The sequence below is a fragment of the Oryzias latipes genome, chromosome 2 (genome assembly GCF_053564925.1).
Source record: "Oryzias latipes strain Hd-rR chromosome 2, Olatipes_Hd-rR_3.1".
In the NCBI taxonomy this organism is placed as follows: domain Eukaryota; kingdom Metazoa; phylum Chordata; class Actinopteri; order Beloniformes; family Adrianichthyidae; genus Oryzias; species Oryzias latipes.
Window position 1 is genome coordinate 7,986,686 of NC_136238.1, and position 23,881 is coordinate 8,010,566.

A 23,881-nucleotide genomic window follows, 5' to 3' on the forward strand; every position below is an offset into this window, starting at 1 on the left:
ACATCTGAATTCAAACCAGTATCCGTGTATGTGTTTGTACCAGCAAATTAAATCACAAATCAGAGGTAGGATCGTCAAGTTTTAATTGTAGATCTGAGTTATTTGGTCATCACATTTAAAAATTTCTACTGACGAAAAGGTTCCAAGAGCTGACAGAAAAAAAGGACCAGAACCCCAGAGGTTCCTTCATGTCGTTTTCTGCTCCATCTTCATTTCTTCTGTCATAAAGTAGAGCAGAGGGCGGACAATGTCAGAAGATGGTTCAACGTTTAAGGTCAGCCATAACCTGAAACGTGGACACAGTATCAGCCATGTGGTCTCTCTCTACTGGATTTGCTCGACCACTGAGTAAAATTAGCCCGATCGGTCCAGTGGGTCGATGCGCTCCCGTGGCGGTCCCTCATTACATTACGGGTGTAGAACACTAATGGGAGCGTCTTTTTGCCAACAGTAACTTCCATTCACCACCAGAAAGGCCCCCGCCCCCCTCTCCTCTGATGTGACGGGCACGATTTATACTTCTTTGCTGCAGGACATATTAACCATTTGGGACAGTGTGCCATCTTGTAACCACTTTCATCTGTAATAACCCAAGGAAAGACACCGTCATATTTCATCTTCTCTGTGAATCTTAAATGAATTTGCTGACTTTTTTTTCCCTTCCTTTCAGTCTTTACCCAAACTCTGCCAAGCCTCAGTTTTTCTCTCATTCGCCCCCCGCATCTCTATTCATCTTTATCCCACTGTTTTCCTCTCCCTGCAGGGCTTCAGCTTATCTGGAGATTTGGCAGGGATGCAGATAGGATCACTCACAGATGTACAATAAACTTGAGGGGAATAAATATGCTCTAATTGAGAGAAATGATGTAATATTGATCTCTGGGCCTCTGAACCTTTGGCATCAATGGAGCACTTTGCCGAGGCTGTGACATTTAGAAAGAAGACTGGTGTGTGACTGCTGCTGTTCCTGATATTAGGAATGTTATACTGAAGCTCAGCTGTTCCAAAACAAAATACTTTTTTGGTCTAAAGATGGACATTCTTTCATCTCTCCACAGTGAGTATGACATAAAGTACATTCAGGGCTTCTGTGAACACAAATGAAAACAATTAAAATATAGTTGCCATTTAAACAAACACACTCTTCCAAAATGGACAATTCCTTCAACGTTGAGTCACTGAGCCACATAGTCCCACCATTTCCCCCCCCCCCTTCTGCAGGCTTTGCCTCTATTGAGTCTGAATTTACAACTCCAATTATGTGTATACAAGCTCAGCAATCTACTCTGAGGAGCAGCTAAAGTGCAGCACTGAGGGACACTGTTCTTTGAACGCATATAAATGTTATTGATCAATATTTGGCTGACAGGCAACATTTCTAATATTTAGGACAGACTGGTAGCAAACCATGTCGTAGATTAAAACGTTCATGTTCAAACAGATAATTGAAAAAGTCAAAAGCAGTTATTCATCCATGTACCACGGTCTGGGTGAATACTGGATTCTCATTGGATTAAAAAGTGATAATGAACAGTGATAAAATACACATCAAAAAAGAAGTTCCGGTCACATAGCTTAAATGTTCTATATCACTACGCTGGCTTCTTGAAACTAACTTTTTACAATTCTTTCTCTCACATTCGATCTGAAAAAACTTTAACAAATACATTTATACACTGAAAAGGTTAGTAAAGGTATAGATCACGATCGTTGAAAAGTACATTCCTTTGCTTAACTGCTGGATAGGACAAAAAAAACAAAAACATTTATAGTGACAAATGTCACACAGACCAGATTAGATTAGATTGGCAGTTTTAAATGTATCAGGTACAATTTTGTAACAAATTCCCTACTGTTTACGTGGTAAAGTGCGTTGGTGCCACTTTAGGTTCCAAACCAGTTTCAGTAAAGTATTGTCTCTTGGTTTCCTTATTGAAACAATAATTTGTACTTTTTATTTTAAAGTTTACTTAGTAGGCGATCAAGAAACATTTTCATGACTTTATGAATAAAACCTATAATTTTGTGTATAAACAGCAAACTCTTGAGCCAGATCCACCTTAAATATTCTTCTGAAAGAAACTACTTTTTTTTTTAAACTCTCCTACAACCATGAGAACATGAAATTACACTGCAGCCATTATTGTAAAATGCATTCGTTTTGTCCTTTTAACCAATTGAGGCAGATGCCCAGGTCCTGTCAAGTGCTTTACATCGCTCTCTGAGGATCAAACCACCAACAAGCACTCAACCTCCAGAGACACAAGCACTCTACAGACTGCAAAACACATGAAAACCAACCATTTTACCAGGAAGACCAAAATTGGACTCAAAAATGGTTGTAGATCTATCAGTTTTTATACCAACTACTGCTAGTATTTTCAGCTTTAACAGGATGTTGCTCTTTCAATGATTAAATGAAAAAAATGCCATACCTAATACAATCAAAAAGCCAGGTCTTTACCAAAACAAGAGGACAAATGTTCTAGCAATCAAGAATTAATTAAGGTAGACACAAGCTCTGCTTTTGATTTTCCCAGTGTGGGGAAAAGTCCCCCCCCTTCCCAAAGAAAAGAAAAACAAGATAATATTAAGCTATTGTTTCTAATGCTATGTTCACACATGGCTTAGAAACACACGTTCAAGTGACCACTTAAAAAAAATAAGTCAATGTAACCCCGTCTCTATTTGCGTTTTGGGCTTCCATGTTCCAAACTCTTGTGTTCACGTGTCACAGTGCAAGACTTTAAGTCTGTTTTCAGGCTTTATTTACAAAAGCCGCATCTATTGAACCCGCGTTAAAGTGAAACCAGTTGAGTTTTGACCAATCATGGACTCGAATTTGGTGGTGATGCATGGGTAGTGTCCTTTTCATAACACAGGAGTACCAACCATTCAAAAATTGATCATGAAGTATGGATCATGACGTATGGATGGCATCCATTTTCCTTCACAGAAGTGCCAACCGTCTGAAAATTAATCATGGAGGAGAAATAAATAATTGGGGTTTGTGTCCGGCCGGAATGATAAGACACAGAATCTTTCAGATATAGGAATAGAGCTGGAGCGAGATTCAGCAGGTTTGTACCGCTACAATCGGGTATAAACAGTCCAGTGTGAATGCCATATGCTAAAAGTCATTGATAATAAATAAATAAACTGATAATAAAGTGAATGGTACCAGAGGAAGAGTAGAACCATCTAAGCTTGAGACGTTTTACTTTGATGTAGCTACATTTTTTTCACATGGCGATGGTATATTCAGAATGAAGTATACTCAGTTCATATCATCAGACAAAGCAACTGCTTTAAACAAGCGTCTGAACACAGGCTTTCAACATAGATTGCTATTGTGCACTGACCAAACGAATGAGGGAGTCTAACCTTTAGAAGCTGTGCAGACTGATAGAGGGAGGCTGGGCAGAACAAAAGCATTTTCACATGGCATTCAGAGATTATTCTAATTAACAGAAGGCCTTCTCGTGTCACTGTGTAACAGGAAAAAAAAGAGTGTACAAAATCTAAAGACTGCACGTAGATTTATAAATAAAATGAACCTAAAATCTCAAATAAAATAGCTACAAGATAAGAGACAACACTATTAATGCTGGAAACCAACCAGATGCAGAAGTTTAGCTTTCATAGTTTTCCTTTATCAGGAACAGAAATGTTTTGTAAAGTTAAACAGTGATGAGTTTGGGGTTAAAAAAAATCATGAATGGTGGTTGCTACAGCCTCCGCCTTATCTTCATCCATCTATGTTGCTTCACTGTTGATGTGTTGAAGGTCCAGGTCCGATGTGGTAGACTCGGCCGGCCCTTCAGAGAGTTTTCAACACGGCTGTCCATCCCTAGTTCTCAAGATCTGCTATCTACCCAACTTTCGACTAATTATTGGGATTACATATGCACGGTTATGTATGAAATCACCCCATTAGTGCTGTTTAGCACAGAAATGGTGGGAAAACAAGCAGGGTGGTCACTTTGAAGGTCCACAGTTAGGCGCTTCTGTCCTGCACACACGGTTGGGAGATGCCAACTAATCCTTTATTTCCTTCTGCCTGAAATATGGAGTTCCCACAACCGCTATGACCACTGTTTGCCAACTTTTGTCCGATTAGTCAAAAATAAAGGACAAGATAGAGTGCAGGCGCATAACAAATGAACGGTGTGATCCATAAGGAAGGTCCCTCAAAGAACACAATCGGATATAAGAAACGTGACATTGTCTAATTAGCGCCTCTCTTGAACCAAGATGCTGTAGTGTACCACCTTCTTTCCTTCATCTCCTCACACAGAACAATGTTAAACTTTCATGCTCTTTTAGTTTTTCTTACTGTCCTTCTTGATTTACTCAAAAACGGTCAACGTTTGGCGTTCTCACTGCTACTGCTTTGTTGTATTGTGGCACGATTGTTGTCAGCTTGTAGTGGATGGCCAAAGACACTGCAGGTCTTCTTGTTGTGGTTGAGTGGAGGACATCTCCTGCAGAGCATGAACCAGCCTTTAAGCTGGACTGGGACAAACAATTTGTTTTGGAATAGGTCATTTTCAAAAGTTCTCTCTCGTTAAAGAACACCCAACAGTCAACGTTCCTGTTCATTTACAACCTTTAAAACAGATATCATACCTGTATCATACAGTTCCTTTAATAAACATTATTTCAACAACATTATTGGGCATTTTTCACATATGAAATGTCTTTCTTTCGTGATACACGTGTAATGTGTGTTATTCATAAGTGTTTCTTGCGTTTGGCATTCATTGATGTGCGCAGGTGTCCGTCGAGACTTAATATTTCGCAGTCTTCATATAAATTTCGTTTTGAACAATTCAAAATTTTTGTTCAGCTGAGAATAACGCAGTTTATGTAGTTTATATGCAATTATTACTTAAGTCTTACGAGATTGTGCAGGATTTTTGCGAGATGCAAACGCAGATTTGTGTTCTTCTACGATCGTTCCACATTTGTCTAATGGACTTTCCCTGCATGTACCACAGTTGTATGACTTTATAGCGTATGCGGCGCACACGTGCATCAAATATGCAATTTGATGCACGTGTGCATCAAATTGCACACGTGCATTAAAAATAGCGCAATAATCACACAAGGTACATGTTTAACATTGATTTACGTGTTCTTAGCGTGGTTTATGCGGTCTTCTTCAGTGGTTTTAATGTGGTTAATTCGTGATACATCTGTGCAAAATTTTACGTAAAGAACCACAACTTTTCTCACTTTTTCCTCATAAATATTCCTCGTATACTCACGTATGACTATCTGTGCAGTATGCGCAAAATGTACCTAGTGGCTGCGTGACACGGGCTTAAGGCTTTTGACACGCAACTCCAGACCCAGTTAAGGATGCTCCATGTTAAATAGTTAAGCCTTTTATTTCTTACTGATCATCCTGCTTTGATTAGAATAGCAGGAAGATGAACCAAATGTGCACACAGAGAGACAAACAGACCAGTTTAACCTTGTATGCTCTACCAACTGTCAAACGGAAATGTTCTGCAGGTGCCGCTGGGACGCATCCTTGACCTTCACATCTTCACGATATATTTTAACGTTGCCTCTTGTTGACCAAAAACTCTTAATTTGCTTTCAACTCCCGATGGCTCCCCCCAAATCCAATTTTGGTAGGTAAAAAATGAATCAATTTGAGGTAAAAGTTGGACAAACTGGGAGAAAATAAACACGCTTTTAAAATCTATTTAATTACTTACAGACAAACAGCCCAGGAGATGCCAGAAAATGAAAGGTTAATGATGCAAAGCAGCTTTCAAAAGGGAGGCTGCTTCTTGAAATGCAGCATCCATTTAAGAACATGAATTTGGGCAGAGCACAAACAGAGGCCTCGGCCTCTGTCACCTTGTTCTGTCTCCTCCGGTGTTCGGAGAAGCAGCTGCTGAGTCAAGCGTCAGGGGACGAAGAGCAAAGCGGCTGCAAGGGATGAAGGTTTTACCACCCAATCAAGATCACAGGGGAATGGTTTCAACACCCTAAAGTACCACAGTGGCTGTAAATCTAAAAAGAAAACGGAAAATGTCATGGGGTGCAGGTGAGCTCCGGCGGGTTGACATGTTTGCTGTGCATGTAAAAAACTTGACGACAAATAAAACTTGTCAGAAGATCAAGCAAAACAAACGCTAAAGAGACGGGGGAGGGGGATTAATATTCAAAAGCAGTTCAATAGAAATATACCAATCTTTAAGAATTAGGAAAAATATAATAGACGTGAAAGGATGTCTGATTCCCAGTTATTTTTTAAAGAAAACTTTATGGGGGAAAAAAATAATTATTTCATTTTTGTTAGTGGCGTGTATTTGTAAATGTGTAACAAAAAAAGTGCATCATCTTGTAATTTAAGTTTTTTCTCTTTTTACCGTAAATTTTCAGGTAGCCAAAGTCATATTTATATATAAATATCAAAGTTATATTGTCAAGTTGAAGATGGTACAGTCCAAAAAAAGAAATAAAATAGAGCAAAAGCAAGTTGTGAACTGCCAAAGAGTTAAAAAAAAAAACTAAGATGACCTTAAACTGAAAGACTGTTTGCATTTGAGAAGAAGACACAGACAATTTTAAAGAAAATATTTACACAATTTTTGCGCTATTGAGGTTGATCAAACCCATTGAGATGGAGGAAACCATCAGCATCCTTTCTGAAACTTTTCTCCTGCAATAAAGCGTAAGGCTCTGTGCTTCCATCCCCTCATGGGATTTTGGTGGAACCGCATTGTTCAGTTGGAAGTAGCAGGAAAATGGGAATAAGAAAGCAGCTAACAATGGATGAGACACAGACCACCATAACACTGAAAAATGTAGGTCTTTCCTACAGAGAAGCTGCAAAGAGAATCAAGCTGTCAGCGAGAATCTCTTTCCGCATCAAAAGGAGCTCAGAAACCGGAGGAAACTCTGACAGGAAGAGTTCTGGCAGACCCAAAGTCACAACAGAACCAGAGGAAAAGTTTCCGAGAGTTAACATCCTCACGGGACCACCGCTTCCAGAACAACTTCATTCTGGTCTTTGTGAGGGGGTCTCGTATTTAAGCTGCAGCAAGAAGGTCGTTTCCATGACGTCAGAATGTGACAAAGAGGCGTGTTTGGGTCCAAACCCCCACCGGACTGCAGAAACCTGGACGAAGCGGTTACGGAGGGATTAAACATTTGTTGCATCACTCAAGAACCTTGTAAGCTCTCAAAAATTGGGACAAAAAAATCGGGGGAGGAAGTGTGATGGTATGGGGCTGCTGTTGGATCCAAGTGATTGGTACAGATAGGCACTCTGAACAGACATGGTGTCCATAGCAGCAATCATTTCTCTCTAGAATGAGCAGAGATGAACAGTTTATCTTACACCATGAAAATGAGCTTAAACTTGAATCCAGGCTCTGCCAGAGCTGCCAGAGCTAAATGAGGAACAATAAGGTGAACGTGGAAGCAGAAACTAAATCCCTCTGAGGCGGTTTCCTGAGAGGAATGTAACTTCAACATGACGAAAAATAACAGGAACCTTTGCAGGAGATTTGGACATTTCTATTGTAAGTTTACAAACGTGTTTGCAGAAGGCGGCTACTTTCAATAAAGACAAACCATTTCAGGTTTTCTGTTTATACCTTCAGCTGCTTATCTGTACACTTTTTTTTCCATTTCAGAGTGAAACAAGAGATTGAATGGAATACTTTTCAATAAAAATGGAAAATATTGAAGAGTCGGGAAGCTTTGGACTGGTTGTGTGTAGAGGTAGCTTGAAGGATTAAAAGATATTTACAAGATAGGGAAAACTTTTGTGTATATTAGCTGTTATTTTTTTGAGTTCATAACTATTTCATATATTGGATTTTCTTTTTTTTACATTTGCAGATACTGTTTAAAAAACCAAGATTGAGTTTGTATTTCATGTTTATTGTTTTTTTTTAAGCATACAAAGAAACTCCTGAAGCAATGTAAAGTTATTTTTTTCCCCCTCATAATTTTATGGGTTAATTCTCGTAAAAGCTGAACTTTTTTGTAATAATTTTATCAGTTTATTCTCGTACAATCATGAATTTTTTTCTTTTCATTTTAGAATTTTATTCTTGAAAAAAATTACGATTTTCTCTCTCTCATAAGTTTACGTCTGTATTCATATAAAGTTAGGATTTGTTTTTCTCATGAATCACATAGTTTATTGTAAAACTTTTTTCTCATTAATTCATAACTTTATTCCTGTAAAATTACGACTTTTTTGGCATAAATTTACAATTTAACTTTTGTAAAATTACAATTTTACGACTTTATTCTTATAAAATTACCACATTTTCCCTCATAATTATATGCCATATATGTATATATATGTTTGTGTGTGTGGGTATAAAATTGTATTTATTTTATTTTGATAGTGGCCTTGCTATTCCGCTGTAGGGATGTTTGCTTTTCATTTCTATTAGGTGTTAAAGTTTCCGTCGTTGGATTTCCGTGAGAGCCCTAAAAGCTAAACCCGTTGGTTTATCCTGTTTTCAGGACTAAAGCCAAGCAGAGTCTAATGACGAGTCCGACTGAAAGTGTCTCCAATCAGTCTCACTGAGGAGGAAGTGCAAAGATCAGCCACCGGGGACGGAGAAGAACATTTACACAACGTGTTTTAATCATGCATTTTAAATTTCATCAATTAGAAGTGAGGAACCACATCCATTAGGAGGCGGAATGAGATGGGTCCAGGGCTGAGGACTGTGCGCTGATTAATTGCCCTCCCCGCCACCCCAGATCCACGTTTTTCCCTGGAGTTCCGCTGGAAGAGCCAAAAAATGTCAGTCCACATTTATCTTACTCCTTCTGTTGATTCCTCACTTTCACCTGCCTAATTAACTGTCAGCTGAGGCCGTTTGGGGCTTTATGTTTTACGGGGAAATTAATATTTAGACGTCGCCAAAATTGCCACAGTTACGGAACAATCCAGTGCGTGGGAACGTCTTGGGGGTGACTGGGAAGTGATGGGAGCCATATGGGCAGATAAACAGATGAGGTGAATTTCCTCATAAAAATAGCCGTAAATACAACTAAATGTACAGTCAGAAGCAGAGGACTTGCATATATTGTGTCTTATTGCCTGTTCTTACAGTGATCAGGTAATGGAGTTTGAAAATCCCCCCCCCCCCCCCCCCCCCCATCTAGGCTAAACACTCAGTCAGATGAAAACAGGCAGCCCAGCTTTCATCCACTACCATGATTTGCACCTCTTTTCTGATTGCCACCTTTTTACCTCGTTGTGTTCATTGCCCGCCACAAATTCCCTTCAAAGAGAGCCGCCATTGTGACCCATTTTCCCCTCCCACCCCCAGCTGAGCTTTTGTCCAGAAAGACACCGAGCTGGAGGTTTTCCCCCCCGAGCCTCTAGAGCCGAGGAGGCAAGGCAATCGCCTAAAATACACCCGAAATCGTTCATTTAGGGATTATGTGGGCAGATTGTGAGTCAGCATCCAGCGTGAAGTTTGCCATGTTTTGGTTTTTCACATCATGTTTCTACGAGTTTAAGGCCTTTGACAACAAAATGTATGGAGTTATAAACCTCTAGTACTTTGTATGACACAATCCTCTTAAAAAATACCCAAAGTACTTAGCTAGTAGTCAATTTTTCTGACGTTTAATGAAAACTCAACCTTTTTGTTTCTGGTATTTAGCCAATACAGTCTGTTAGATTTGTAAAAAACTAAAAAAAAGACAGATTCTCTATAAAAAAAGAAAATATCTTAATATCTTAATTTGATATATTTCTCCACTGCTTTTATTCTTTTATTCTGATATTCTTTTAGAATACAAAAAAACATTTTATTTTAGAATTTGACATTTTAAACATCAACATTAAAGTTTTAATACTTCTGACGTACAGATAAAACTTAAAGGGTAACAACGGGACAGTTGGAGGCTGACTCCAGATTTGAAAAAATGCACACAAAAAAGGGGGTGGGGCTAAGGGAGGCGGGCAGAGCGAGGGAGGCCTTGATCAGTGAGGTTAGGTTAAATTATTGTTTCGATGAAAATAAGAAAAAAAAAGGCTGCCTTCATTGGCCGCTCAAAGTGTCGCGGGGTAAGCTCCGCCTCTCTCGGCGACTGGGGGCGAGCCCCTCTAGTGTGTTTAAAGTGGGCGGGGCTTTTATACTACAGCGTCAGAGCAGGATGATGTGAAACTTCTAAAATGAGGTGGGACTTCCACCAGTTGACCAATCACGAAACTCAACCGCTGGAGAGCAGCCCATCGCTGGTTTTACTCTATAACTTCATGTTTTATCTTAAATTGTCAAAAATGTAACAAGGACCAACAGTCAGCACTTTTCTTACAGGTAATCAGCCCAAAAAGTTGATTGACTGTTCAGTTATCCTTTCATAAATAACAGGAGGATGGGATTTTGATGGGTTTTAGGCTTTAAAAGGTTTTAGATCAACAACAAAATTGCCCAAAATGCATAAGTATTTTATTCTGGTGCCCTAAACTCCAATGTCTTTTAGTTTCACTTTGAGACAAACTGCTGACTGAAAGCCTGGAGCTCAGCAAAATACCCCAATACTTCTCACTGTTGTCTGCTTTTGATGTTGTTTTTATTTAATAATATGAGACTTTTTGGTGGAAACTGTAAGAAATCAGCTTAAGATAGTATTTAAAATGAATTTGACTAAAGTATTCAATTAAAAAAGAAGAACTTTTTAGGTTATATAAGTGTCATATTTAGTCTACAGTGTATCTATCGGGTAAATAAGAGTACGAAAGACAATTGTATAAAAAAGCAAAGACTGGAAACGTCCATTTTTAAAAGACAACCAAGACCTTTCAAAATAAATCATCGCCAGATTCTAAAATAGGTCTACAAAGACGTGTTGAGGGCATAAAGGAATAAATATATGGAACAGCAAAAACAGCAGCAGGTCAGGATATTTACTTATCTTAACCTCATTTTTATGATTTGTTCAGTCAAACTTCCTCCAGGAAGATTTCAAGCAGACTGACTCCGTTTACCGACACATATCACAGTTTTGGATGCAGCTGCTCTAATTAGTACGATCACAAAGACAGCAGCCTTGTGATGAACATCTGCTGTAGGGAATCCACTCTAGAACAAAGATGGTCTATTTGTAGAAGAGTGCTCACTCTGTGAAGATTGTAGACCATAAGAGAAATCTGCTGCGTTAAAAGACGTAACTGTAACGAAGTAAAGGTTAGCAACCCTAACCTAACCGCTGTTCAGTCATGGCTTTGTGCTGTTCCCACATCACCTCACCTGAGCCTGTTATCTCACCCGCAAACATTTCAAAACACAGGGCTATTATTACGGTTTCGTGTCGGTGCGCACTAATTTAAATCCCCCGTCTAGGAAGGCTGACCTGAAAAACTTATCAACCCAAAGGGGGGAAAAAGCTCATAGTGAGGAGAGATTGTCACTCAAACTTTTTTTTTTCAAATAAAAAAAATAGACAAACATGACAGATCAAGTGCTTATTGTTGTCACACCCCCTCGCGCACTAGGTTGCCGACCCCTGCTTTAAAGTATTTATAGATTCGTTAATTTAAGATTTATAAAAGAAATGTCAAACCCTAAGGGAAACTGGTCTCATGCATGTGATGAGTGTAATATATATCCAATAGAGCTATAAAGTTTGGCCTCAAAATAAGCAACACACCATTTAGCTTTAATGCGTTACCATAGTGATGCTTTAGCACGTCTGGAAAGTGTTTTTATGTTGCTATAAGTGGTATAAAAGCAAAAGGAAGGACACAATTTAAAGATTCTAAAAGTTGTGTTTAAATATAAAAGTTCTATACTTAATGGAGAGAAAAGGTCGAAATAGGATTACAGAGCTTCACCACATTTTCTAGCAGGTTTTGAACTTAGTGGTATTATATGACAGAAAAATCAAAATAGGATCAAATTGGAAGAAAAAAAAACTTCATTGATTTAGTAGTTTTAGTTAAAAAAAACGGGTTTTATAAGGTCTCTGAGTTTAAAACTAAATAGAAAATGAATTTCATGTGAGGCCAAAATGTGCAAAGTGAAGCTTCAAGGATTAGATCCGGAATACTTTATAATGTGAAATGACAGACTCTGCACACGAAAAAAGTTCACTTCGCTTTAAAATCAAGGGCAGAGTAATGAGAAAAAGGACCAAAATCAACCTTAACAGAAATACCATGTAAAGGCAATATGCAGTCCTTTACAACTCAGATTTACCGTTGTCTGAGCGTGTCATGACAGCTAAATGTTTTCGGATTACACCCCTTTAAGAAAAAAAACTACAGATTGCCAGTTCTTCATAAAAGTGCAGAAATGTAGCAGAATATGTTTCTTTAGGTAATGATTTCAAGTGTTGGATTATAAAAAGCTTTCAGCGGGAGGCAGTGTAGAAAAGTATATAGCTGTATCATCAGCAAAGAAACAAACATTAGGATTTGAGTAAATGTTAAACTTTTCCTTTAAAAAGAAAAGTTTTCCCACTCATAATATTTCTAAAGAAAAGTCTGAGACAAGGAATAAATATCCTTTTAAAAGTAAAAGTGCAATCGGGTTAGACTTAGTTGAGATGAGCCAACGACAAAAAAAACAATAAGTGATGCAGAGTAAATAGGGGCATGTGCACTCAACAGGAAAACAAAGATTCAAAAATATTTGAAGCCTTCTGCACTATTTTAACACCACGAATAGAAATAGGAAATACTAGCAGGTTTACACAAAGAAACTAGGAAATTAATAAAAAATATACCCTATGTATACGTTTAGAAGTATATAAAACCCAGAAAAAAGACCAAAATATACAAGTAAAGCAGCAATTCATAACTGAAAATGCCATAAAAACCTGAGCAAAAATCCAAACTTTTTTTCAAGGAACTGGCTTCAGTTGACCAAACCAATAAAACACAGCATGTACCATCCGTAAAAAAAGAAATGCAACAACTGGAAAGATTAAAATGAGATTCCTTACCTAAAGCCATTTCGATGAAGCTCAACTGGCCCTCCGAGGGGAAAAGGATTTTTGGCGGCTTGTCCGTCACAGGAGCTGTGAGAAAGGCAAGCAGGAAGAGGGAACATTAAATTCTCATCGTTCTCCCCTACGGACAGCTGAAGTATGATTTATTCATCAAAGAACACATTGAAAACTGCACTAAAATGGGAACAAATATCGTGAAATGCAATATTTAAAGAGCAGAAGGGATAAATTACTGAGAGCCTGAATGACTCATTCAAAGCTTGAAACATCAATGCACAGTCTGAGGCAGCATCTCTGCTTTAATAAAACCTGCTTCTTATGCAAGTGACGATAATGTGGCTTTGACGTGGAACACAGCTGAAACTGAGAAGCATTCTACAGTTTTTTTTTTAAATGCATTCTTTATACAGAAGCCACAGTTAAGTTCTGAACATTTAAAAGTGAATCTCAACACAACTCCATTTGAAATCCACCACCTCCAATTAGACGGCTGCTGGGGAACAAAGCCGTCCTTTTAGAGGCCGCTCATTAGAAAGAGTCTCTAATTGGTTTTAGGCTTCAAAGTGACAGAGAGGTTTTTCTATCCGTGCATGCCGGGAAATACTCAAAGGAACGGAGCTCATTTCTGAACAAATGAGTTTTGGTATGACTTGAGCAAGGATCGCGGAGCTGAACCGGAAGTTTCCTCTGTCCTGGTTCCTGCTTCCTACACTGTAGGCTTTTAGTTGTGAAGCAACGATTTCTGTTTGACTTCATATCCATCTATGTGCAAAGAGATTTAACAGCTTTGTGAATTGAAATGTCCTATTTAGATAAGAGAACTTAAAGCACATTGAGCAACGTCAATAAACGTTTACATCTCTTTATATTTATATTTATATAGTTCCATTACATAATGGCGGTATGACTAGATACTGTTCTTGTGATGCCACTTGACCAAACAACGTTGGTGCAAGTGCACCACTGAAGACGAATGGACTGCTCTTGAAAATGAACTGTTCTCCAGTGACGCCACTCCGGCAAAAGTTCACCAAGGTGATTTCCCCGAACTTCGGGTTCCATTTTAAAGGAATGGGTATGTTGGACCATGACATAACTAAGACTTATTGGACGACAGGGTGGTAACTTCTTTTTAAAACACACATAATGCCTCACCATAGTTTAGATGTGAAAAAAATGTTAGGTATACATAAGAAAAGCGACTCTAAATGCATGTATTCAACAGATTTAATGATAATTCTTCCCAAATTGTGCCAGATGTAGGATGCTAACACATTTTTTGCGTGTACTAACCTTTGACTATTTTGGAGAACTAGACCGAGTGAGTGTGACATCATCTATTGGAAATGGCTTACTGCCGGCTCCAACCAAATGAAGTCAATTCAGTCCCCATTTTTTTGCGATATTGAGGCATCAATGTTGGTGCCAGATGACATCAGTAAGCAGTAATTGATCTGAGTAGGTCTGAGTCAATATTTTTATAGCAACCACTCAAGCCAATCAGAAGTGAGCTTGTTGGAAGGCCACACCCCTACCACTTAAAAGAAGGCTACATGAAATTTGTCAATCCAATGTTGGGAATGTTGGACGTGGGGACAAGCAGGCATCTGATTGGCCAGTTTATAACTTAAATGACTTTCACTCCAGAAAAAATATGAAAAAAAAAAACAAAACCTGAGACTATCAAAAACATAGAAAGATTTCACAGCAAGAATGGTAAAAGTCTATGGGATTTTGGCTTGTTGGAGCCAGCGGGTACTTCCTGTTTGGAATGCCTCGGGGGAGGGGTCACTCAGTCAATGGTACAAACAATCTAAAACACTGTTGCCGTTTTGTTTTTTCACTGGGAGACCTCATAAATAGTCTTTTTTTTTTAAATAAACTTTGGTTGGGCAGGCGGGTTATTATGATAATTAGGAAAGATTTATTCCTGAGAAATTGTTTTCCTCTCCACTGTTGCCCAATTGGCTGCTCTATTGGGAGATTCTAATAAAACTCTAGTATGATTAAGAGAAATGACCCAACTGGAATTATTTGGAAGGAATTGGATTATATAAAGTGGACGCCTTACCACAACCTTGATGTTGAACCAATTCTCATTTAACAAAAAAACAGAAAATAATTTATCAAACAGCATAGAACGTTCGAAGATCAATAAGGTGAATTTTGCAGCATTTTCATTAAAATCTACTGTCCTTATTTGTTGCAACATAATGGAACACATTTCCTTTTCCTTTTTAATAAGTTCATTAATTCTGACATTTCTGTGTCTAATGTCAATAATAACTCCAAACTGGAAAATCAAGTTTCTAATATACATTTTTAACACCAGGGGAAAAAACTAAACAACCGACCATAATTCAATCCTCCAAACGTGTATCTACTGTATATAAATCCTCATTTTCATAAGTACAGTGATGATGCCAACTTAAATGGTTTAAAATTGAAATCAGTTTGTGCTTGAATCTGTACCACTGAAACCAAGCTCTTCCACAGAAAAGTCGAATTTAAAGACTTGTTCTACTCAACTGGAAACACAGTATGGCCCAAGTGTTGCATTATAGAAAAGCACTTGATGAAACTGCCTCCAGTCTCACCTGGAGGTAGGAAAGGGAGACCAGCTATACGAGCGGCTGGTGGGGTGTGAAAACGGGGAAAGGAAAGGTCCGACAGTTAGAAGACACCCAACACCGCAGCGTTTCATGAACACAACCGCACACAGAACATGTCTGCACAAGCATGTTCATTTGAGAAACATTTCTTTTGGTTTAATATAGATTTCCCGGATTACAAAAAATCTGTGTTTATTTTATTTGACTACTAATCTGCTTCAACTACAGCTGGATCCTTTAAAACTGACTTTGAACACGGCAGACGTTTTTTTGTGATGGGTTTCGTGTTTTTCAAGCTTTTCAAGGCTTTCTGAACTTTCTGACGTCAACACAAGATCAAAACATACTTTGACAACATTTGGTTTATGACACATGTGTCATACTCAAGGTCTGCTGACCAAATGCTGGCCAAATGCGAAACCCACGTCATTTTGTGTGGCATAAAAGTTTTTCATTTCTTCAAATCGGTGTGTATTTATTCATATCTAGGGGGAATTGGACTTGAATTATGGGATTGGGCAACTATACATTAGGACTTAAACACTGTCCATATAACCTAACCTGACAGAATCAAATTTAAAAGGATTTATGCTAGAGTAACAAGCAAACATGTGTTTTCTATGCAACTGTAATTGTCACTTTAAAAAGTTATAATACATAAATGGGTTATGTAATATTAAGGAGTAGTTACATTTATTTTTCATTACATTTAGTTACATGTATAAGTTATATTTGGCCCTTTGAGGACAGTCACTATGCTGATGTAGCCCTCGCTGAAAAGGGGTTCGACACCCCTGGTTTATGGTATGACCTAGAGTAGAGATTAACAGACACCGTAAAAACGGTTTAAAAAAGTGGCTCACATTCAGCTACGTTTACAGCTGCCATGTGACATGACCAATTTTCAAACGGTTGGCACTTCTGTGAATCAAAAGGGAGGCTATCCATACGCCACTACCAAACCCGAGTCCCTGATTGGTCCAAGTTTGACCTGGTTTAACTTGCAACGCGCATTCAATGGCTGTGCATTTTGTACGCAGAGTCCGAAAACAGTCATAGAAACTTGCGTAGCTAAGAGTGAATGCGAGAGTTTTGAACGTGGAAGCCCGAACACACATTTACTGTACTGTATGTGTGTTTACATTGACCAAGGGGTGTTAACTGTTGCCAAGGGCGGTGTTACCGTAGCCTTTGTATCCGGTTGTAGCAGGTGTGATTTTTTTCCTAAAGAATATGCTAAACCGGAAGTGTAGCTTTATGTTTCACAGACACACTGCGGCATCACAGAAAGATAAGTCTATAAAATGCTGCCAAACCAGTTGGATTGGAATAGAATGGAGAATGAAGGGACAAGCCGGTCACCTTCTGCTTGATTTTTGTGTTGGCTTTATTTAAGGTCATGATTTCAATAGTCCTGCTTACAGAAAAATGACATCATTTGGAGCCGTTGTGCCTCTGAAACATGTCTGCACCTTTTGAGTTATTCATGTGCGTACGTCTGTGATATTAACCAAATGGCTCCATATTTGCAGATTTTAAACAATAACTTTCATCTTTTACTTATTTTGTAATTAATCCTGATTTATTCGTAGATTTGCTTTCATGTTATCCCTGGGAAGTGTGTTATGAAAAAGCATCAGGAAGTCATCCAGCATGATGGAACAATGTGATCCTCTTCTTAATTATTTGAGATTTTGTGACATATGTTACATAGCAGGGGGTGCGCGGTGGTGGGCTGGTGATTTGTTTCAGTCTTATTTGGTGATGAGAACTGTCTCCGAGTCAGCACACACGAGCAGAAAAGTGCTGCGATGGAAAACGTGGAGCCATACGAAGCTGTGGGGCAGATGGTGACCATGTCCAACAGAGTCCAGTTCTAAAGTCATGAATGCAGCTTTCATGGTTTTCAAGTTCAAGTTTTAAACCTTTAGTTTGGAGAGATTTTTCTGATCATGAAAACTGGTTTCAACAGAACCTGGAGATGTTTTTGGAGGAAAAGACTCAAGCAGAACGTCCCACACATGAACACACTAGATGGAGGATCTCTGACATCCCTTACCAGATCCAGAAAAGAGAACAGAGCCTGAAGTAGATGACGGCAGATGAATGGAAGTTTACTCTTTAAACCAAGAATGTGAAGAAACCAAAAAAGGAAACTGGGTCTATACATGGGTCCACACCTGCCAATCAAAAATATCTTTTCTATAACAATGAACGGGCTGAATTTCAAAAAAAAAAAAGGAAGTTTTGGCTTGGGGCGTCTGATTCAGATGCCTCCGGAAAGCCTCCCTGAGGAGGGGTCTTGGGCATGTCCCAAAGACCCAGAACATGCTAGAGAGACTACGTCTCCCAGCAGGCCTCGGAACGCCTCGGGGTCCCCCACAGAGGACTGGAGGAAGTGGCTGGGAAGAGGGAAGTCTGGGCATCTTTGCTTAGATTTCTGCCCCCGCGACCCGGTCCAGGTTGAGCGGAAGAAGACGAATGGATTGAATAGTTTTGAACATAAAAAAAAGTCTGCTAATTTAAGAAAGAATGACTTAATTTAAATGCAGTACTGTAGGTATTTGATCTAAAAGCTATATTAAAAGCTTTTTGTGTCTGGAAATGAAATGTCTTATTTCTGCTGCCCTAAAACAGTATTTCTCTTTAAGTAACAAAGCTTTAAAACAGAAAAAACTATTTAGATTTTATTTTGTGTCATTGTTTTGAGATTGTAAGAGGCTGACCAAATAATTAAGGTTTCATTTGAACAGTGAAAATTGGCTGTTTCTTGAAAAATAAAAAAATTTGTCTGGTTACATTATTTTCTACTCAAACCAAGTCAGATTGTTGTATTCCAGAAGTCTTACCGTATTTTCAGACTATAAATTGCAGTTAAAATCCTTTAATTTCCTTAAAATTGACCGACTTCTAGTTTTGTTTATTGATCCCGAACTAATTTTTCAGAACACAGCGCTAAAAAACGTTTGAAATGTTTTAGGGTGAAAGATAAAGCTTGAGGAATTTTTGAAGCATTATGGGTAATTTAGTTATGATACATACTTTTCTTGAACATTTTGAAGTGCGAAAGTGAAAGGATTTATTTTGTATTTTATATTTTACTGTTGAAAAAAGTTGACAGTTATTGTCAGTAAAGTTTTATCCGTCTGTAAAAAGGTTCTTCATTGCAGATCAAACAGGAATCACAATTCACCAGAAAAACTTCCAATCAAAGCCTATGACCAATCAACCTGCCTCTTGGTACCTCTCTAGGCATTCTGGGTAGTGTAGTCATATGACAGTACAATTGTTTTATTTACTGCATTGCACCTTTTGGTCCAAAAAATTACAAAAAACTAAAACTGAAAAGAGAAAGTTTGGAATTCTAAACTCCAATCACAAAGGCACAAATGCATCATGAAGCCTCTCCTCATTTCAAATGTCGGTAATTTGGACTTCCCGACTGCTCTGACTGAGTGGAAATCCCAGCCATGAAAGGTAATCAAGGCTGACAGAGATCCAGTTTAAATTTAGTCAAAAACGTATTACTTTGAAACTTTGGGTAAAGCAGAAGAACTCAGAGAAAAAAAACAAAAACATGCCTTTCTCCTGCTCCTCTGTGGGATCCAGCGGAGTGAAAGGCACGCGAGCACGCAGACACACACATTTAGGATGCATTAGTGAGGCTGGCTGCTCTTCAACAACAAAACCATAATTCTACGGTGGTTTTATTATGAGTGGGAGTGGGCAGGCTGCTCGCCGGGGGGAGCAGGAAGCACTTCCAGCCTGACCTGCTTCCCTGCACACAAACATGCATTTAAAGCACGTTACACTCAATCACGCGCACAATCGCCAAAAAAGCCGGCCGACGCTCGCCACCCGGGAGAAAATCTTTAGAGTGTCCCCTCGCAGGCCTTGTGATCCGCGCTCGCTGTGATCACATGATGATGGATGGAGAGACGCTGTAATGAAAAAGAAAAAAGCTGGTTCTCTCCGATTAACTCGCCCATCACCTCCTCTGCCTCCGCCCGTCGGCGTCCTCTCCGTCCGTCTGCCGCGCCCCTCTCAGGGCTGAGATGGAGGGAAGATGAAATAGGTTGGAGGGAGGGAGGGAGGTGGCCGTGGTCCTCCGTTCACACCTCATTAAAGAGCACTTCAGCAGTCGTAGATTAGGAGCGCGCCCGTGTGTGCGTGCGTGCACGAGCCGGAGATCATTAAAGAAAAGATGCAGTGTACTTGCCGAGCATCTTGCCACTGCGGCAAATAAATGAAAGCAGCTTTCAGGCAACTTGAGAGGCAAACCTTGTTAGTCATACATGTGTGGAGGAGAAATCGTGTAAATTTTACTCGTCAGATTTTCTTTTGATCCCACGCTGCAGCTGGACGGAAAAAAAATCTGCTTGAAGATCCTGATGATTACTTGTACTGATGGGGTCAATAATCATCAGCCACTTGAAAAGATGGCAGATGAATACAATGCTAATAGGGAATCTATAAAGACATTTTTATTGGGAATCATCAGGAAGAAAGGCTTCGGCAAACTGGTGGAATCTTGTATTTGGAAGTGGCGTCAAGTTCAATGCATTCTTGCTCGCCTGTTTGTTTTTTTATGGCTAAATAAACGGGGCAACAGTTTGGAAAATGCCTCTATAAATGCTTAATGCGACCCCGACCCGGCTGAAATGACTTTCACTGCCATACATAAAACCAGAGGTCTTCTTCAGCACAACAATGGCACAAACACACATCAAATACACGCATGTTTGTGTACATGGGTTTGGGCCGAGACGGAGAAAAGACACAACCAAATATTTGAGCCTAAAATATGTTAACCTCCTCCTTTTGGGCACTCAAATACTATTTTTGTGCAATTTTCTAATTGAAAAAACTTTGATCAAAATTATGATAATATAGGCCTTTCCTGTGATTACGTTTAAAACAAGATCTGCGATTTCATGAGAACATAATGCAAATGAATGAATTGTACTTTTAAAGAGGGTAACAAGTGACTTGGTGTCAATCAAAGCAGATCTCCACATAACCGCTGATCTGGAATAGATGGGGGAGAAAACCTTCAATTATGTCCACTTTCTACTCTTGGAGGGGCAGTTTCCAAATCCTAACCAGACAAAATAAAATATATTCTAAAAACCTAAACATCAACAAACTCCCCAATCAAAACCTCACAGAAGTTTCCAACCAAACTTGTATGCAAATAAAAGCCCATAAGTGAAACATTTACAATTAGAAGTCTGGTGATGTAGAACTATTCAGATTTTAGGGTCATTTACGGTTTGTTTTACAAAAATAAATAAATGATGGACCATTTCACGCAAAAAAAGCCAAATAGATTTTCAAAGATGCATCTTAGCAAACCAACAGGATCTTTACAAAAATGTCCCTTTGCATAGACAAGCGCTACATGGACGATGCCAACTTTGAAGGCACAGTGGCAGAAGTGTGATGGTTGGGGGCTCCAATTGACGCCATTTTTTCTAGAGCTGAAACCTGCAATTTATGTACCAAAAAATCCAATAATCTAAAACTGGGTTATTACGTTTTTATTATTATTTTTTTCTTCCAGGAACCAAACTTTAATAAGAATTAAATCAACAAACATGTTTACATGTTGAGTAATGATGGTGTTTTTTAAACTTGTAGTTTTTGTTGCAATTGAAACTATATTTTAGCCTAACAGTAAGACTAAGAATACATTTTATAAGCTCAACTGAGTCCTTGGGTAAGACCCCTCTGTGCTACTGCCTAGCTATGTGGACACAAGGGGGCCAAAGTCTGGGTCCCCCTGTGCCGGGCCCCAGTCCGGATCAGGAAGGGCATCCGGAGTAAAAATCTGTCAAACCACTTGTGTGAATTAGTAAAAGCCAATTGGCTGTGGTGACCCTTATGGGATCTGCTCAAAGGTGAACAACAAACATTTTAGAAGTTTAGCTCTTTAAGGCCGAAGCTGTTGCCGATGACAGAAAAATAACAAGCGCTTTTTGAACGTAATTCCATCGGATTATGAAACCCTTATCATCATGAAACGTCAACATTGGAGCTCTGGTCCTAAGGGGAAAATGTTCAGGTATGTCTGAAAAGGCATCTGACCTAAACTTTTAGCAATAAACCCCATGAACTGGATGGGTTGCAACTCTTGTCAGCGGTCTATGGCATATACTTATACAGCGGTTTACTACCGTTCTGTCTTCCAAACAACTGTACAGTTTTCACCCATTCACACACTCATTGCAAAAACTGGCGCCCATCTTTAGTCAGACCAGGACAGGTTGGTGTTTGGTAGGACTAACCAGGGGGCCGGGTTTAAAGGGTGTGACAACTGTTCAGTTGTGAACACTGAAGAAAACCCTAAGAGGCCAGCTTCTCTGTTTGTCCCTACATCAATGTGCCGTTCAGACATAACAACCTGAGATCTGAAACAGAACCTTCCTTTTGATTCGTTGTCTTCACCATCCTCTAGAGGCAACTCAAACATTTACTCAGCTGTAAAGTGAGCTCAGGAAGACTTGAACTATCTTGACGTTGGATGTAGATTTGAGGTGTAAAAGATGTTCCTCTGAGAATTTGCGGACGACAAATGGACGGTTGTTCCTGTAATGTTGTAGACCAAGTTTCATAGATGTGTCAGCCTCAGATATGGCTGCATCTTTTTTTTTTTTTCCGTCTGCGGAGCTGCAGGCACTTGTTATCATAGATATGTTTGAGGCGCGGGAGATGAATCTTTTATAGAAAAGAGGATCCTGCTTGTTAAAAATATACCCAATGCTCTCCGAGACTCCAAGTTGAAATTGCGATCTTTGAAAGCAGAAAAAAAAAAGAATAATAAAAAAAGAAAAAGAAAAAACACAAACAACTTGATAAAAACAAACCTTATAGAAATTACACTGCAACACACTCAGGGAATACTTGTTGAAAAATAACAATATGGCAACCCTGCAGGAACGGAATGAAATATATTTCCTTATTGAAAAAGGCAATGTCTGAGAAGATCCATCAAAGTAATTGAATATGAGAAGGCTCGCAGGATAGCGCAATGCATCCAGGGGAAATCACATCAATCACATAGGTGCAGGCAAGAAGATTTTGGAAAAAAAAACCACACAAAATGACTCACAATGGTCATGTGCTACACAGCGGGATCTATACTTCAATGACACGAGACAACAGTCGATATTTGCTGAGTTAACGAACGCTTTTCATCAACCAGTAAAGAGATGCTTTTATCAAAACCAGAATCATGTTCATTCAGAACTTTTATGGATCAAAATACCACTTTGAGGTGTTTTTGTGAGGAATTAACATTTTAATTAAGTTAAATAGATTGATTTTGCATGATATAGGCCTTTTAACATTTAATTTTGATTTATGAAAATTACTTTTCTTTTCCAAAAAGTTTTATTTTGTTTCATTTTTTGGATTCTGTTTTTGGTTTGTGGAGTTTCGTTTTGATTTCTTAATTGTCATTGTGATCTTTTAGATTGCAGTAGGTTTAGGGGCTGTCATCTGGACTTAGTTTTAAAGTTAGAAGACGTTTCTGAATGAGAGTCTTCATAGACAGATCTTTCAGATGTTTTTTTATTTGAATTGTTAGTGTGATCTGTGCTTCAGGCCCACAATAAGTAGGGGTGTGGACGTCCAACAAGCTCATTCTTGATTGGCTAGAGTAGGTTGCCAGATAAAACCCAGACTGACTTAGACGAATTACGGATTGGCGTCGTCTCTATCGCTCGGTCCAATTCCTAGATACAGTCAATGGTTAAAACCCAGTTGTACCAGAACCTAAACCAAAACATGTTTGATAATAGATGGAGAGAGTATAACTTTAGGAGCATCAGGGAATGAAAAACCTAGTCGAGATGCACCTTTGAAAAAGGTACAAACACCCGTCGGGCGGTTTGTGTCACTGCCTGTGGGATCAGATACTAAGTGATGGAGAGTGAAGAGGGAGGATGAAGGGCGCCAACCTGAGAACATGAATCAAAGCTGATAGCTTAACTTCTGATCCTGATCAGCCCTGGATCTGAAACGCTGCTTTTACAGGAGGATGGGGAGAGGCTACGGCATGAAATTAGCTCCAGCAAGACACCGAAGCTGCTTCAAATTCACTCTGATACATCACATATATGAAGCTGTCGCTTATAAAACTCATTTTCTAAAATAAAATAGCATTTTTTTAAAGTAATTATTGGAGGAAAAATGTTTTATAGACTTTATCGACTGCAGACGGATCACTTTCATCATTAAGAGAAGAAACTAAAGGGCTTTGCTGCTCATCACCTGGCTATCAAACCTAATTTATGAGAAGCTATTAT

General features: G+C 39.0%; 1 protein-coding gene across 8 annotated transcripts in view; it reads right to left on the reverse strand.

The window, feature by feature from the left end:
- LOC101172314 (interleukin-1 receptor accessory protein-like 1) overlaps positions 1–23,881 on the reverse strand; it is a 466,015-nt gene that overhangs the window by 120,052 nt on the left and 322,082 nt on the right. For all 8 annotated transcript variants that reach the window (XM_078931990.1, XM_078931985.1, XM_078931989.1 and 5 more), the window contains one exon: positions 12,955–13,029. In XM_078931990.1, coding sequence (XP_078788116.1) covers positions 12,955–13,029 — 75 coding nt within the window. The remainder of the gene's footprint in view (positions 1–12,954; positions 13,030–23,881) is intronic.